The sequence below is a fragment of the Falco naumanni genome, chromosome 13, assembly GCF_017639655.2.
Source record: "Falco naumanni isolate bFalNau1 chromosome 13, bFalNau1.pat, whole genome shotgun sequence".
Classification (NCBI taxonomy): domain Eukaryota; kingdom Metazoa; phylum Chordata; class Aves; order Falconiformes; family Falconidae; genus Falco; species Falco naumanni.
In genome coordinates, this window is record NC_054066.1 from 18,639,045 (window position 1) to 18,656,876 (window position 17,832).

The 17,832-nt window shown below is 38.3% G+C and overlaps 1 protein-coding gene across 5 annotated transcripts in view; it reads left to right on the forward strand.

Annotated features, from left to right (window-relative positions):
• The window catches only part of ARMC9 (armadillo repeat containing 9), a 67,747-nt gene that overhangs the window by 35,976 nt on the left and 13,939 nt on the right, over window positions 1-17,832 (forward strand). For 4 of the 5 annotated variants that reach the window (XM_040613282.1, XM_040613283.1, XM_040613281.1 and 1 more), the window contains 7 exons: window positions 1,475-1,614; window positions 2,427-2,503; window positions 4,506-4,580; window positions 5,562-5,652; window positions 6,920-6,978; window positions 13,689-13,790; window positions 14,533-14,648. In XM_040613282.1, the coding sequence (XP_040469216.1) occupies window positions 1,475-1,614; window positions 2,427-2,503; window positions 4,506-4,580; window positions 5,562-5,652; window positions 6,920-6,978; window positions 13,689-13,790; window positions 14,533-14,648 (660 nt within the window). The remainder of the gene's footprint in view (window positions 1-1,474; window positions 1,615-2,426; window positions 2,504-4,505; window positions 4,581-5,561; window positions 5,653-6,919; window positions 6,979-13,688; window positions 13,791-14,532; window positions 14,649-17,832) is intronic. The other variant, XM_040613285.1, reaches the window with a different exon arrangement.

Below are 17,832 nucleotides of genomic sequence, written 5' to 3' on the forward strand. Positions count from 1 at the left end.
TGGGCTGTCTTGTTTCTTACATTAGCAATCTCATTCAAATACCCACCACAAAAGAAATATCATGCAAAAGCAGTAAAGGGTGTGATGTTGCTGTCATTTATCAAACAAATATGATCTAGGAACTCCGTTTTCACAGTACTCAGGAGGAATATTCAGCCCTGAATAATTAACTGAATGGAAGGAGGTAGATGGATGTATTTACTCTTGTTATTTTCATTCATGTTTCTTCTAAATTAAGACCACAAGTGTTGGGGGTTGTGGTTTTTGTTTGTGAGGGCTTGTTGAAGAGTGAGGGCTGCTTTTGGATTTGCCTCATTTAGAACTTGTCTGAATGAAGCACATGTAAATGTGCTTTGGGTAAAATTCTGTACTGCTTCCTGACATGATACCTTATACATATTTGAGATGAAAGAGAATAAATCTTCATAGCCTACTGCTTGAAATCCTAAACCAGTCTTAGAGAAAAGGATTTTTCTATTATAGCAGTTATAAGTAGTACAAATTAGTTTGAATTTTGGGGCATAGGCACTAAGCTACTGAAAATTTGAAAGTGTTTTACTTTCTAAAAAATAACAGTTAATCTTATAGAAAGTTAATTGCAGATACTTGACATGAGGGACTTCTTTTAAAAAACGTGTGATTGGATGCTCCCCTGTTTTGCTCAGTCCAAGCCACAGACCTGCTGCAAGATCCAGGACTGAGAAAGCATCTGAGCTTTCAGGAGTAATCCAAATCCCAAGTACTAAGACCAGGAAAATAGCTGCTTTGATCTTTTTAATTTAGACTTAACTGCCTATTGAAAATAATGTGATTAAAAATTATGTTCTGCAGTAAAGACTTTTCTACCATTATATACTTCTTTTTTGTATTGTAAAGCAAGGAATTTCTGTTGTAGGAGATCATGGTTGACCACCTGGCACTTTATTTAGTATACTTTTCAAGGGCAACTACAGGTTGAATTAAAAGAATACGTGATTGAAGAATCTCTAGAGAAAAGAGCAATTAGATTTAGGCAAAAAATCCCATCTGTCAAATCAACAGTACAAAAGTGCTGTGGCTACCTATGGCAGAAGTAGTAATGCATTTGTTTTATGGGTCTGTTGTGTGTAGCTGGGTTTTCTTACCAATTTTAAGACAATTGAAAATGCATTTTAAGGTGGAGTTAAGAGCCTTAAAAAACAGTGAAGAAACTTACAGACAAAACCCAAAACAAAACAACAAAACACAACCCACCCAGAAAAACTACTCCTCTAACCCTATAGGAATATGCATCTTCTATTTCTTCAGGCTTTGTTAATTCCTTAGTTTAATTGATTGTGCCAAAATGGGTGGTTTGGGTTTTTTTTATTGGCAGGCTAGTGTGTAGCAGGTAGATGAAGTATGGTTTTAATGTGCTTATATTGGCTATAAATGTATTTGAAAGCTCTTTATGTTGTGGTCTGATTTTTGTGGGCTTTTTGTTTTTCAATCCTAGGCGTGCACTGCAGTCGACAATGATCAAAGATGGGCTCATTTACTGGCTGGTTGATGTTCTAACAGATACAGATTGCCTGTCTGATTACACACTGGAGTATTCTGTTGCCTTGCTCATGAATCTCTGTCTGCGGCGTGCAGGTGTCTTGCATTCTGAATTACAACCTTATTCCAAGAAATGGATAGGGAAGACTGTGAATCTTTTTTTTTTTTCTGATATACCTGAATTCTTTCAAGTGACTATAATTAGCAGGGACTCATATGACCAGAGACATTTGAGTGTTACAATCAGCGCTTTTGAGCAGATCTCTTTCCCAAGAATCCCAAACTATGGAGAGTTAGCTTCACCAAAATCTAAAGAATTAAGAAAGCTGAACCCTCTGAATCAACTGAACCCTCTAAGATTTTATTCTTTTATTCATATCCATATGTGAGGACTGGCATTCTTGCATTCCAGGCCACTTTTCAAAGGACCTTTATACCTGAGCAAGAGATTTGTTTGTATAAAAGAAAGTCAGAACTGAGTTGAGTAATGGCAAGGAGCTTAATCTTCACCTCGTGGAGTGAAACGCTTGCATGCTTCACTTCTACTATGTAGAGAGTCTGCCCAAGAAAATAAGGTCCTGTCTATGTCCAAGAGACTTAAAAGGGGCTTAAAGTAAGTTTCCCTTTAAAAAGGAAAGTAAGGTAAGGGTGAAAAATCAACTGCTTGCCATAAGCAAAATAATGCCTTCTTAACATCCCTTTGTGTTACGTCCTGTCCCAGATTACAGCTGTATAAATCCAGAGTAACTCCACTGATTTCAGCTCAGTTATGCTGAGCAGTATTTGGCAGGAACAAGGAGTAATAGTGCTGTGTTGTAAATTATATTTAGTACTGGTTTTAAGGACTAAGAATCTTGCTCTGTTCTGATGTATTTTTTCAAGCATATTTAGGTTTTCTACTTTTGCAGGGAAGAAAATGTGTGCGAGGATCGCAAACCATGTGCTCAAAGTTCTCTCTGATCTCCTTGGCCACGAGAATCATGAGGTATTTGTACAGCAAACTTCGGGTTAATGAAAAGGTGGAAAGAAAAATTAAAGATTAAAAAAAGCAACAAAGTAAGAATTTCAAAAAAGTAAATTGGCTTTGTTTCCTTATTAGACCCTCATTTAATTAAGCATTGTGACATTTTCCTAAAATTCACAATTACGTAAATCTTACTCAATTGGGCACTGGTCTTTCTAGACATAGTTATGTCTTTAACATATGTTGACAGCTAAGAATGAAACTCTTTTAGTTGCATAGTTATAATGCAATCCATGTGCTGCCTAATTGCAGTTTCTGATGCTGTTGAGATGTCATCTCACACCAAATCGTCTCAAACTTAACTAGTTCACGAGATGAACAGTGTGTGGTACAAACACATTATGCAAAACCTCAGGTGCAAAGAAGAAAATTTGCTTGTAGTTTTAAGGAATATTATAAGAAAGCAGTACACTTGTGACAATCAAGCCCCAGTATCTTTTTATCTGCCACTTCATTTAACCTGCCACTTAACCATTTTGTGGTTCATTTCTTGTCTGTCTCCAGACAAACTTGCATCTTAGATGCTAAATTAAACTACATCAGAGGAAAATGTAAAAACTATTAGTTATTTCTACCTAATACTTTTCAGCATATCACTCTGGTTTCCACTGTGTGCTGTACAAAGTGTTGCTTCCGCTGTCTCTGCAGAGGACCACTTCTTTAAACATGCAGTGAAATTCAAGGCGGAAGAAAATAAAGCCAAATCGGGGAGAAGCAGAATTTTTACTAGGGTAGGGTGATTCGTGATGATTGTACAAGGTGTTAGGTGACTTCTAGTAAAAATGAAATGTAAACTCTGGTGTCTTACGTTTACATACAATGATTGTATCATCAAGGGGGGGGGTGTTTATAATTTAAACTGAAAATAGAGAAGAAATTTCAATGAAGTGTTTAGTCCACATTTTATGAATTCATTAGAAGATGTAGATCAGTTCTTTACTAGCACTATTTTGGTTAAGATGAAACTTGGTATACTTTATTGGACTCTTTCACTAGCTTTGTTTTTATGAATGATGAAAGTTTAATACAATAAATAGTAATACAAAATAACATCCTGGTCCCTAGACTGGAGTACTTAGAAAATGCTATCATATTGTTGAAGTCTGTGCTCTAGAATGACCTTGAAATTTCCCTGAGGATGCATTCTTACAACCTAGTTTGCACCAGTGCAGCTGATAGAAGTTTTGTTACCAAAGTTGAAGGTAGAAGGCGGTGCTGTTGGGTGCCAGAAGAGCTTTCTGAGAAGCTGTGGAATCCTTGTGCAAATCCCAGTCCCTTATCTTTCCTTGCTTCCCTGGCTCCCAGCCTAGCTCATTGTTCATTTTTCCAAGGGTATAGACATATAACTTGCCAATACAAAGGGTCACATAAGTGCTGATAAAACCTGTTGGGCAGAGGTTGCTTTCAGTAATCGTAATACAGAGCCTTAATGCTTGGCTGGTTTTTTGCCTCTGCTGAGGAGAGTAACAGGCAGCAGAGTGAGAGGATGTTTGAAGCTGCTACAGCTTTTATCATCCTGCCTAAAGCTAAAATGCTTAAAGCCTGTCTTGAGTTTATGCTGACGTAGTCTTGTCCCTGTTCTTTGTCCTGGTTTTTGTACTGCCAGTAGTGTTTGTCAGAAACTAACCTTTTTCTGCTTCTCTCTTTCTTCTTCTTCTTCTTCTTCTTCTTCTTTTTTTTTTTTTTTTTTTAAGGGCTCAGTCACTTTGCAAGTATGCATCTTCAAAAGGGGTGAGGGGGAAGTTGGCATGCAGCAGTACTGATTTAGATCAACCATATCACAGTATATTTGCATCCTAAAAGTTCACTGCTTCCCGAGTGGGAATTTTTGCAAGTGCAGGCTAGCCTGATTAAACTCTCTGAAAATAGTTGTTCTGCACCTTCACCCTTAAATTTTGGTTATAGTCAGCTGGAGTGAATGTAAGAGTGTTTCTTACGTGGTATGATTATTTCTTCCTCTTAGATACAACCATATGTGAACGGAGCACTGTACAGCATTCTTGACATTCCTTCTATCCGAGAAGAAGCAAGAGCAATGGTAATAAAGTACTGCTTTGCATAGCACAAAGGTTAATGCATATGCCAAAGATGGCATGCACACAGGTACCTGTTGAGCAGTGTGCAGTGGGGTTGTGAGGTAGGAGCCATGGCATTCTGAGAAGGGAATCCACAAGAGGCCCCCCACCTTTTGATATTCAGGCAGGTATGAATGTATGTCTCAACCACTTTTGCCATATTTGGCCTTTTCCCAGAAGTGGAGCCCCAGCAGTGTGAAGGATTCTGTCTAAATTGTAGATTAAATGTGTTATTTTAGAACAGTTGTCAATCTAGCATTTTGTAAACTGGATGTGGCCCGTGAGATGCTTTAATCTGACCTGCTACTTCTTCCCCTTATTTAACTCATTCTGCACAGTTAATAGCCACTAAGAGGATGAGTTCCTCTTGCTGCCTTTGTTTCTGCCTGGTACAGACATAGTTAGCTGGGGAAGGCAGCAAGAGGTAGGTTTTAGCAGAACTAGGAATTGATATCCTGTGAAAGGAGACATAATTGTTATCAGATGTTTTACCGCACAGAGAGTTGGAAGTCATCTTAAATGGTTAAAGACACAACATCAAGCCCATAAGGGGCCACAAAGAGAGAAACTGGGTTTAGGAGAAGGTCAGAGTTGGTCCTGCTTTTTGCTTTCCTTCTGTGAACCTTGCACCGTTGTCTCTGTGAATGCAAATTTGCCTTTTCTGTGGCCTACTGTGGACTGAGTTCATAAGGCAGAAGCAGCAGATCTATGGTAAAAATTTGCCATTCATTGTGAATACTTCTGTATTTAAACCTAGAAGCCTCTAGACAGCATATATCCATCTTTATCATATGGATAAAATGGAGTGCTTAGAGCTGGGCACGGTGGTTTGTTTCACACCGCCTCTGTTTTTCCTTACAAAAAAAATAACATTTTAGCTAACAAAACTCTGTCACTTTGGTCACATGAAATACTGATCTAGCAATGTTTTCCACTACATCCAGGGAATGGAAGAAATTCTGCGCTGCTTTATCAAGGAAAGAAACGCAGAGATGATCCGGCAGATTGAATTTATTATCAAGCAGCTCAATTCAGGTCAGAAGAACAGATGCAGCTGTCTGAGCTGTAAATCTTTCACAAAAGCCGTAAGAAAGCTCGTGTTTTAACTTGGCATTGAGACTCTCAACAAATAACAATAGTGTGATGGTCTGAGAGGGGGTGAGTAGTGAATGTCAGGATTTCAATGTCAGATTTATTTTAAAATTTCATTCGGTGTTACCATTATAAAGAAGAAATAAAAGGCTGAGTAGGTCTCAGTTCCAAAGTTTTGGGATTGTAAATAGAATGACCTTGACTGGTTTCCTTCATGCCAGTAGCCTCATAGTAATGAGAGACTGCTGTCAACTGCAAAAATAAACAGATGATACAATTTGTGAAGTAGGATTTAGGGACTAGGTCTGTTTCTGCTCCTCTCTTGCTCTGTTGAGGAGTGTAGGTAGCTTTGTTATCTGAAATGGCTTATCTTGAATAGGGGGCAGAGACCATCCTTTCTGGAGAGTATGTTGACGGGTCCCAGGAGTTGTAGATGCTGTGTTAATACAGACAAGTATGAGGAGGTGGAATACTTACTGTGGCTGAAGGGAGGGCTGGAGAAAGAGAAAGCAAATAATGAAAAGGATGTGAATTCTGATTATTTTTTTCTGTACAGTAAAAATACGAGTTTGACTGCTTGCTTTGGCTTTTGGAAAGAGCAGAAGACAGCATTTTCTTATGGTTCTGGCTTGTAAAAAGAACAAATAAAGTATTTAAGTCCTATTGCCACTATGCAGTAGCTGTTAACCAAGGTTATAGAATTGCTCCACTTCTACCTGTGGATGGTATTTTTTAAATGTTTTGCCTGATCGGTGGGTAAAAGTTGACCATACAGACTTCCAGCATAAGCCTGAGTGCTTTTTTTCTAAGGAAATGAGTTTGTCCAAAGTTACAATAAACATTCTATGTATAAAAGAGTATAATCTTGAAGTGTTTATAGGGAGAAGTAAAGTCTTTTATTAAAAATTAGTAGAAAAATAGACAAACTTGCAAGTGAACAAACTTAGTTCAAGTCTTGTCAGTGAATACAGAGAGACATCATAGTGGAATTTATGAGAAAAGAACTATTCTAGAGTGTTTCTGTTTCTGCCATTTTCCCGAATATGAATTGATTTCAGTGACTTCTAGAATGCTTTATGGGAACAAATAATTCCAATAGGTGTCTTGAACAATGGAATGTCTGTGTGACAAGCAAGCTAAATCTTACTTTTCAAAAGAGGGGCAATAACTAGATATTCTGTTAACTTGTACAATACTCCATTCTTTCTAGAAGAGCCATTAAATGATAGTATTATATCTGACGATGAAGAGGAAGAGGAGGATGTGGAAGTAAGTATAAAGGCCTTCTGGCACCTTTTGGAAAAATCCTTAACCTTCTAGACAGAAAGTATTTGTGTCAATAAACCGGACTTTGTTTTTTGGCGGGTTTTGGTTTTGTTTTTTACTTTTATTTAATTATTCTTGCATTAACAAGAAAATTGGATCTGTTTCAATTACCTTTTCTTCATTTGAAGTCCTACTCTTTTATTCTGGCAAATCACCACCTCTGTGATAACTAAAGGATTATGGCTTGAAATAAGTAAAGAGATTAGGAGATTCTGCAACAGTAGAAATCTTGCTTTTAAGCAGACCCATTTCAGCAATTAAAAATAAAGGAAGCAAATTAACGCATATATTACTAGAATAGTTTATAAACAGGTTATCACTTTTTCTTAAGGTATTTTCTGTTCAGGGTGTGACTTCTTTTGCTGTTTAGAAACTTTGAAACATATTTAATACATTGTATGTAATGAAGGAAAACAGTAATTACAAATTAAAAAGAAAGAAAAGAAAGTAAGCATGAGAAACTATATCATAGTAAATATAAACTTGTTAGCTGTGTATTTCTAGCTCTGCTAATAAATGCATTTTATACGAATACTTCAGCATCTTTTAAGAAGCTGTCTACACCTGGGATCCCATTACTCTATGAAGACAACACAGCATATTTGGTCATCTAAATTAACAAGCAAAGCAAGGTATAAATTACGTGAGGGAAATGTTCAACCCAGTCTACACTGATCATGTTGTCATTGCTACGCCACCATAAGTGCATGCGAAGGGTTTGAAAATACACTTTGTAGGGAATAACATGGGAGTTTTATCTGAAAAGTCTACCACATAGCGTTTTTCTTTTATTGAGAAGTCTTTTGTGAGAAGTTTAAAAGAACAGCTACAGTAGATGTCTTTGGAACAGTGTTTGAACATATTTAAGTGGATGTGTATGTACACCTACTTTTATGTAATGTATTTTTCCTGAAGAACTCAGTGACTTGGAGAGCTAATGATCTCTGCAAAATGTTCAACGTTCTTGTATTAGAAATATTACTGGAGAACATATTTACCAAAAACCAAGATTTTAGACAAAACATAAGTTTTGGTCCTGAACCAACAAAGAATAAGACACAAAACTTACCAGGTCAGTTGCATCCATGATCTACTAGGTTGTTACACATTAATGCTAGTGAACAGTGATAACCAAGCTACAGTCTAAAACTTGCCTTGTTACTGCAGGGTGACTTAATGCATTTTCAAGTGCTCATTGAGCCTTTTATGTTTTGAAAGCAGAGAAAAATGTAAATGTCCCAGTTGTAAAAGGTGTAGTGCCCGCTCAGCTGCTGTCGGGTGCAGCATTTGCAGGATCCAGCCTTTGCCTGGCAGTGTCCAGGGTAGTTTTGCACCGGTTGCATTATTTAGCTTGTTTCTGTGTTGTGGCACAATAGGTGGTGAACATGTGAACTAATTACCCTTGTGACTGCCTAAATTTAGGGCTATGTGGAAACTAAGTTTAGAGCTACAAGGAAGTTTAATTTAACAATTGGCTCTCCCCCTTTTGTTGCAAGGGAGTAAACTGGTTTTTTTTTTCTAATAGGGTTAAGATTATTGTAATTGTTTCACCTCCTGCAGCCCTGAAGTGAGTTTTCAGTAATCTTTCCACTGCTCCCATCTGAAATCAATGCTTGGTGTGCAAGATATGCTTTCTGCATTATATTATAATATCATTATAATAATCATTATAACTTCCCTTTATTATGCTGCTTAACACCCTTAAACTGGTGTTCCAAGGGTTTGGGTGTCCTAGGTGTGTCGTGAGAATCCAAGTTGGTGATATTTTCGCTTGAACTCTAGAATACTTTTTTGAAGGATACTGTGTTCTGTTGGGAAAGCACAGAGATAAGGAGCTCCTTCGTGAAAGGTGTGGCATTGAATTGCATGATAGTGTTGAGCACTTCTGTTACTTTACCTGCTCTTGGGAATGAAAGGAAGGTGAATTCTCCTATTCAGTCATACCCCCTAGACAAGTTGTTGCTGCTCACAATCCCAGCCAAGGCTTTAGGTCAAATAATTTTGAAAGGCATTTTTACCACTGAACCATCATGTGGTTAAAACAGACTTCTGTCGCTTCTTCCGTGAATCAAAAATAACTAGTGTTTTGAAACGGAGAAGTGTCCAATTTCAGTTTTTCGTTAGCTTTGCCGTTGCATTAAAAAGACAAAGTCTCATTAAGCCAATTGTAAAACTCTTTCTAGTGTAACATTAATTGTGGCATGTTCTAAATCTTTATTGCTGGTGGCAACTATAATTCTGTTCTGCTTCAAGGATGCTTGGTTTCTTAGTCTCTTGGTTTAGAATAGTTTGCAAACAGCATGGCAGCAAAATGCTACACGAGATGCATGATGTTATGTTGTTAAATAAGCAAAGATCTGTTGACTCACTGCCTCAGCGCTTGGAGCCCTCTTGTATTTTGGAAATGCAGTGAGTTATTGTTCTTCGGGGTTCTGTGATAACATCTGATGTTGTGATCTGGCAACAAAGTTTTGGAAAACTTTATCAGAATCTTGCCTTTATGTAACTTTTAAACTACTACGAACTGAATGTATTTCAGAATATGTTCATATATTGCCAATTTAGTGGCATGCATTCAGGCTGCTTACTGATATAATAGTGTTGCTGATCCACTCAATACCAGTATTTATACCTGCACAACTTAAGAAACAACAAAATTACTCTTATACAGACTTAGTTTGCAGGTTTTGCCTCAGCTTTTACTGTTTCCAAAATTTTGTGTGCAAAGGTTCCCATGCTGTTACTATTACCTTTCATGTTTTTTTGCTTTTATCTGCATTTAATTTAGAGTTGTTGAATTCTCTCTTGGCTTTGAGCAGATCTTATGGTAATGACTTTCTCCTAAACACCACTGCCAAGATGTAGTTGAGCCTGCTGGAGGGTAGTTCTGAGACTTCTAAGGGCATCATACACTCAGAAGTTTTGTAATGTGTGACAGTGGAGCATATAAACTGAATACAAATGTCTGTGTGCATACTGTTGTTCAGAAATAAATGGACTTTCAGGTGTACCTGAGCTTTTAATTGACTAGTGTAGAGCTCAGGATGCCCTGGCTTCTGCAGTACTTATCCACCTTTATGTTAGCCATCTGGGGTGTGTTGACAGCCACAGTTACAGTGCATATTTTCTGGTGCTTAATATTCTCTTGACTGTTCTGTTAAATACTAACTTAATTTATCTTCAGTATTTGATCTTTACATCTGCTTTTTATTTGACTTGGACCATCTTTAAAAGCTGCTTATAAAAGTAAATACATGATATTGTCACTCTAATTCAAAAGTTTAGTTACAAATTGGAGCTATGTTAGATAACCGTATGGTGACGATTTATCAGACGCCCTCTGATGCCCTGCCACTCAGCACCTGGAATAAAATCAGTAAACTGCAGTGTGCAAATACACTTCAGCTAGAGAGTACATCAAAGTAAAGACAGCTTAATCACAGACCTAATTGCAGGACTTCAAGCCATTACATTAAAGGACTTAGCTGCCAATGTCTGCTGCAGCCTTAGAGTAACAGGTGAACAGGGCACCAGTTGTGTTATTTCAGTGATGGAGTGACAGTACGTCTGTCAAAGCTCTTTTTCTGTACAAGGAGGCAGAGGAGGGACTCGTTCAGGCTCAGCTACCTGGTATGTTAAATAATGTCGGAGAGCGAGGTTGACAGGGAGAGGTACTTCCCAGAAATGATAAACTGGCATCCTCTGTCCGTGTCAACCAGAATAATGGAAGAGGCGGAACCTGGGGAAAGCAAGGCGATCTGTGAGAAGTTAAATACATCCTGCATGCAGAGGGCTGGATGAAAGATCAGGGTGATGTTCTGACTGTAACATGTAAGAGAGACAGAGCAGGCAGTCTTCTGTAAAGCATCCTTGAAGAAAACTGTTAGCTCTTGATGCTGCATTAATGTACCATATTAAAAAAAATATATATCCACCAGACTATTTATAAAGCATATCTGCAAATATTTTTTTTCAAAGTACAGTATATTGTGGCATTTGGAGTGTGGGGTTTTTGCTTTGATATAGGTGATTGTTGCTTAGCCTACTAGTGTTTATCTGTGTGTTTTCCATTATCTGGGTTATTTTTCACACCTACCCAGCTTCCCAGGTAATTAGGAGTTGATTGTAACTTACCTTGCTTTGGAGAGAAAGGCAAATTGAATATCGTCCTGAGATCCTACACAGCCTTGTCTCCTATGGCTAGGCATCTAGAGAATACATCTTTAGGAGGAGGAAGAGGATTAACAATTTGGTATCTTCAAAGCACTTACAGAAAAACTCGGGCTTTTATTAAATCCATATGTGAACAAATACATTATGGAAAAGTTTTCCTCTAAACCTTAGAACACTGTGGCTTATTGGTAGTATTGCTGTAGCTGCTTCAGTTAGAGTTCACACAGAAGCATCTAATGTCTCTTAAGTTTAACTACAGCATCAGAAGCACTGGCACAAGGCTGTCAGATGTGACTTGGGACCTGTGGGAGGCTTGCACCCTTTCAGAGCCACAGTGGAACACCAGGCGGGATATTTCAAAGTAGCATTGGATGGTACTGTGGGCTACTGAGCTGAGCCCTTTGTGTCCGTACTTTTTATCTCTGCTTGGCACCTGTGAATGAGGAGGTGATGAGCAATGAGAGTAACTACATCAAAACAAAAAATTGGAGTTTTTTAAAGCCATTTGGTACAGGGTCATTGAACCTGAAAAAAGGCAAGCCTGTAGAGCTCTGGGGAAGCCAACACCTACTTGGTCTGAGCGATGGTAGCCTTGTTATTTGCACAAGACAAAGACTGGAATCAGTCAACCATTTCCATTGTAGGAAATACCTTCCCTGTACACACTTCCATTGTTGTTTTTTTTTTTCCTCGTGCTGTTTTTGTAGTGTACTGTCCAAGCGTCCATATTATCAGCTAATCTTTGTGGTAGAAAGTATTTCTTACTTTGGATATTTAAAACTATTTGAGTCTAAATCTCACTAAAGTGAAAATGGGTTTTATTTTCTTTGTGCTCCAGGGCTCATCAAAGTTTCGTGGCTGTTGTTTTTAATTGAGTTTATGCCAGTCTGTCCGCATTGCTATTACAATATACCTTACTGGAATGATTCATTTACGTCACAACCTGTTTCAAAAGCAAAGCATATTTTCTGCATGTGGGGTGGGTCATATTTAGGATATCTTGTGCAGCACAAAAGAGACAAACAAAAATACAATCTTGTTTTTTAATTACTACTTTTGGTTTGCTGGAGGCGTCCCTCAAATTTTAAAATTTCCTGGCTTGTACATCTGTAGAAGCTGTAGAACTTCTATGAAAGATGAATCACTCATACAAGAAACAGGCACAGGAGAGTGATTTCTTGGTACTTTTCACTTGAGAAGTTGATTACATTTGTTTTTTGTGGAATAAAGTCAACAGAGGATTGTTGCCATCTTGTAAGATATTTGTATCCTAAAGTACTGGTTCCAAGAATTTTGTACCAGCCCCATACTGTCAGCTTTAAAGCTTCCTTGCAAACCCAAGTAGCTGCTGCTACCACTTCACACTGCTCTAAAACCAGCTACTGTCAGACACCCATGGTCTCACCGTTCAGGAACCACTGCCTGAGGAGGGCTTTTGAATGCCCAGCAATAAGGATTTTTGTCTTGAGTGATTAAAAATCATGCCTCTGTTTCTTGGAAATGAATAATAAAATGTTAGGAGAAGGTCCCTGCTGGGGAATAAACAGCAATAAATCACTTCACTGTTTTTGTCAAGATAGAGGGACATACCCCGAAGTGCTGAATATGCATATGGGCATTTCGGTCTCATGGAATGCTACCATTATGTTCAGGAAAGACTATGAACTGTATTAAGATGTGCTTACTTTATTTTTACTGCTGGTTGTTATAATCTAACTTAAATTTATGCTTTTATTAGTGTCAGATGATACTGAAACGTAATAAGGTCCAGGCAGGTTTTGTAACAAGTTTCTTACCATCATCTTTGCTTGAATGTTAACTTTCTTGTGCCCTTTTTTTTTTTTTTTTTTTTTTCTTTTTTTAAAGAATTTACTTACCATAAGTTTTCGTTGTTTTTTTTCTTTAAGGCAGGGGTAGCCTTTTTTCTCAACCTCCAGTGAGGCTGAGAAATGCCATCAGGTTGGTCTTTTTCAGTCTGTACTGTATGACTAGATTGACTTGGACAGATCTGCAAAAATTAAAACTCCAAACTTCATACCAGCTGCTTGTTAAGGATGGAGCATTGCATCTCTCCAGACTAGCGTGCCATGTTCTACAGAGATACTAATGACTGAGATTTTTCCTGAACTTTTATTAGGTCAAACAAGAAATACTTATTTGGGATTGGAAATTTAAAGAACAACCTTTGAAATGCATGCTATATTTTTTTGGTGTAGCATTTGTGGAAAAAAGGGGTGGGTTGTTGGTTTTTTTCCTCAGGATTCTTTAGTTTCTGGTTATATCAAAAGGTTAGTTGAATTTGTCTTCAGATGTCTGCATTTTTGGAGGAAAATGCTTGTACATTACCATTTATGTGTGCAGTACTGACAGTCATTTATATGGACAGTGTGTGTCATCCAAGTGACTGCTGAAAAGAACTAAATTTGAAATTAAAACTTTTTGGAGCCTGGGCTCAAATAACTTGCATGTTGCTGTTGCAGGACCATGACATCATGGAGGCTGATCTGAATAGAGGTGAGGTTTTGCAGCCTCAACTGGGAGAGCTTGCAGGAGAGAAGCTGCTAACAACTGAATACTTGGGAGTGAGTACCACTCATTAGGATCTTGAAATAAATTGATTTGCTGGATTAAGTGTTTAACTTCAGTAGTTAATTACTTTCTAAAATCTTTTCTTCAGTTTGTTGCTTGAAGAGCTGGGTTCTACCCACAAAGTGCTGTGACTCTTTCACAGTCTATTTTATTAGCTGCTGTTCAGAGGAAATAAAATAAGCTTGAGAAAGGTAGCTACCCTATCCTAGATGGTGGTCAGGCTGTGGCTTAATAATAAGCTAGAGGTAGCCTTAGGGTTCTAGTGCTGTTAGTGCCTGTGGGCACACAAAGCAAAGTGCTGAGCAAGTTAATACTGGAACACTCTGCTGGTCTGAACTTATTTGGGGGTGGGGGAAGTTGAAAAGTTAACTGCTCCTGCAGGTGTTATGCCAGATCAAGTACTGTATATCTTACCTCTAGCAACAGAACCCCATCAGGTAAAAAAGCGTAAAATTTGCATGAATGCCGTTTAGTGTGCTGTGACTAATTCAAGATAAGTGCCTTCTGGATCCTGGAGTCCATAGGTCTACCGGTGCTGATGCCGGAAGCATGACCTGACATAAGATGTCATGGAACAGCCTACAGTGACTCCAGGGAATTTTATCTAGTTACACCAGAACACACTTTAGTTTCTGATGCAATATTCTATAGAATTTTCTCTGTGGCTCCAGTTACCTGTCTTTCCACTGCATTCTTTCTTCCCCTCCCCGCCCCCATTTATTTCTTGTGTATCAGATAATGACTCATACTCCAAAAACCAAGAAGAAGCTGTTTTGTGGTGTCCATCAGAGTATAGATGAGCCTCTCCAGAGACCTGTGACGCCAGGTTATCACAGAACTGTGTACCTGATGTAAGTCCAAACAAATGAGACTAAATTTTATTTTTTTAAGCTCCTTTAAAAAAGCAACAAAAAACCACCAACAGTGTCTCATAAATAAACCTTCCCTACCCTAAGAGCACATTGCCATTGTAATTCCTTAAAGATCATCTCCAAAGGAGAATATTGTAGGCGGGGAAAGGTCTATTGGCTGACGTCACATACTTGGAATTGCTGAGTAAACATTTACTGATCGGTTTGATTTAGATTTGCGTTATATCCTGCATGTTTGTAGTCCTTTCATCTCCTCATAATATGTTCTATTGCTGAGTTGCATGGAATGTCTAAAATGCTGGGGATCTTCCACTTTATAAGCAAAAAAGTATATTGCTCTGGGGAGATTTGCTGCTCACCCATAAGAGGACAGATTAAAAAGAAAATGGGAAAGACAACAATTTGTTATGTTGGATTTCCTGCTTTGGAAGAAAGATATTTTCTAGCGGGAGGGTCTGTGACACCTTGCTTTTGGCATGGTTGGGATCAGAGGTAGAAGGCTGCATTGTAAATGGAATAAAGAAATCTTATGCTATAGAGCTCCTTGAATATGCTCTGCCTCCTGTTAGAACAAGTGTATCTTAATATTTTAATATCTGAAACGGGACTTCTTTTCACTGTCATGACTGAGGAAGCAAAATCCCAATGAGATCTCAGATTTAAATGATTTTTTACTTGCAGTTGCATACAGTTTTGGATTTGACCAAATCCAGGTAGCTACAATACAGGCAGCAGTTTATCATGAGGATTTAATGTTTTCATTTCTGCAGATACTTAAGCTGAGAGTCTACAAGTCACTTTAACAAAGTATAGATAGTAGTACTCAAAAGTCACAGAATTGGTATAGCCAAGTACATTAAAATGTGTGGGTAACTTCAAGTACAGCAGTGTAATGAAAGTAGAACGTAGAGGTGGTTCTTAGAAGAACGTGTAAGTCTTGAAGACTGTCCTGTGTTATCCTCCCTGCCACTCTTTACTTTCATGTTCATAATTTCTATTTCTTCAAATACTTTTCTTCCTTATTTTAGTGTGGAAGATCCATACAGAAAACAGTGAGGACTGATTTAGGCTGTAGTTACACAGGTGTAGTTGAATCTAATCAAAGCCTACAGTTTAGGATAGGGAGTGGTCACAGCTTTATCTTGCCCATGTTTGCTTATTTCCCGCCCCCCCCCCCCCCCCCCCTTCCCTGTCTTCTGCTGGCATTAGCATTCATACAAGCAGGTGATCTGACTGGGAACCCTCCTGAGTCATCCAAATACATCTTTTTGGCAGCTGTGCCATTCGTAGGGGATTATATTGATTATGTTACCAGGGCCTTAGAATGGACAAGTGTAACATACCAGATCTAGGCATGGAAAAAACCCAGGAAGGCATTTCTTTTTTTAAAAAAGCAAGATGAATGAAGTGCACAGTTCCCAAGCAGAAAAAGAACCTTTGGCTATCCCAGGGCAGAATTTGGCTTGAATAGTCTTGATTCTTCTTCTGAGGACTAGCCTGGAAACAATGTCGTGTGTTTGAGCATGACGCCTACTTCTACCTGGTATAGCCTGAATGCAGATTTGGAGTTTTTACTTTGTGTCCTTTCTCAAGTGGTCAGCTCTTGCAGCATCATCATGGCCATAGCATTTGCAAGCCCTCTCCCTGTACATTAAATGTGTGCGTGTGTGTTTGTGTATAAGAAGAAAACAGCAACTAATACAAACTCCTATTATTAGCATAGTGACTATCTAATCATTTTCCTGCAGTCCTGCAAAAGAACTGCAGGCCTTAAAAATCTAAACTGGCTAATATACACAGTAAAGTGCCACTTTACTGTGGGGTCAGTGTTACTGAGTTCAGGGTCCCACTTCCCCTGCAATGTTTTGCCCATGGTGAGCTAGGAGACCTGGACTGATTCTGTGGATAATTTAGGTATAATAAAGGGTAATTTACAAAGGGTGTTTTCAGGAGTAAATCTTAGTTACCATTAGGAGTGTCTAAGCATTACATTCCTACTTTGTGTGAAAAACAAGCTTGTGAAAACAAAGTGACTTTCCTAGGAAAGTCAGAAGAACGTTGGCAAACCTTGGGGAGTGTCTTTTATTTCCTGGTGCCATGTAGAGCACTGCAGTTTAAGCATCAGAAATAATCTCTAGGAGTGATTGTGTGTGTCTCTACCACCCAGGCAGTACTTTTACTTAACAGTATCTTGGGATACCAGAGTGACGCTAGTTATGTATTTTGTCAAAACTGAATCTCCTTATCAACAGCTGTGTAGCTCTTACTCCTTCAAGACAGCTTCAGGTCACTGCTGGGTGCAAATTAAGATCCCTTTTCTACTGTACTGGTTCTGGTAGCTTTGGGTGTGAGAAGTGTTAGTTTAATGGTGTAAAGCAGTCTTTACAGGTTGCCTCATTGTGCATACTAGGGAGGAAAAATGTAAACAGCAGAAATCTAACATGGTGAAAATGTGAAATTAATTTCCCTCCTGCTCTGGCCATATGGTAGAAATATGAGTGTTTGGTGCTCCCATGTTTTAGCAGGGAGCATGAGATACCACCCTGAATTAGAATTTTGTGCTTTACATCTAACCAATTTGTGTGCAAGAAAACTACTAGATTTTACAACAGGAAAGGACAAGCTTTTGATAGCTTTTGAGTTGTTCCAATTTTAGTACAAATTAATCTACTAAAATGAGAAAATACTCCTTTAGGAAGCCTTGCAAAAGCAAGGCAATAAACGTGACCAAATCTTAACTGCCTTAGTTTGAAAACAATATCTGACTGTATTTCATATTTAAAACAATTTAAGTGTATCAGATCAAATGGCGTGAAAAATGTCGATTTTTTTGCTTGTATGCAGCTTATCTACCCAGGGACAACCAGGATAGTTGATCTGAATTATCTGAAGTTTTGGATTCAGCAGGGTAGTTAAACTACATTAAAAAATTGTGTAAATACTTGCATTCAGAATTGAAGTGAATATAACTTGTTTGAAGCTCTTCGTGTGAGACTCGATGTAATGTAGTCCGTTTAAAAAACATTGTGAAAGCGGAAGCAGTTGATGGAGATACTACAACGTATCTCTTTGAGTTGTTGGTTGATACCTCCGAAAAGGGAGGAGGGGGGGTTTCTAGTGCTGAATAGAAGTATTCACACAGAAAATTAATGCAGAATAGCCA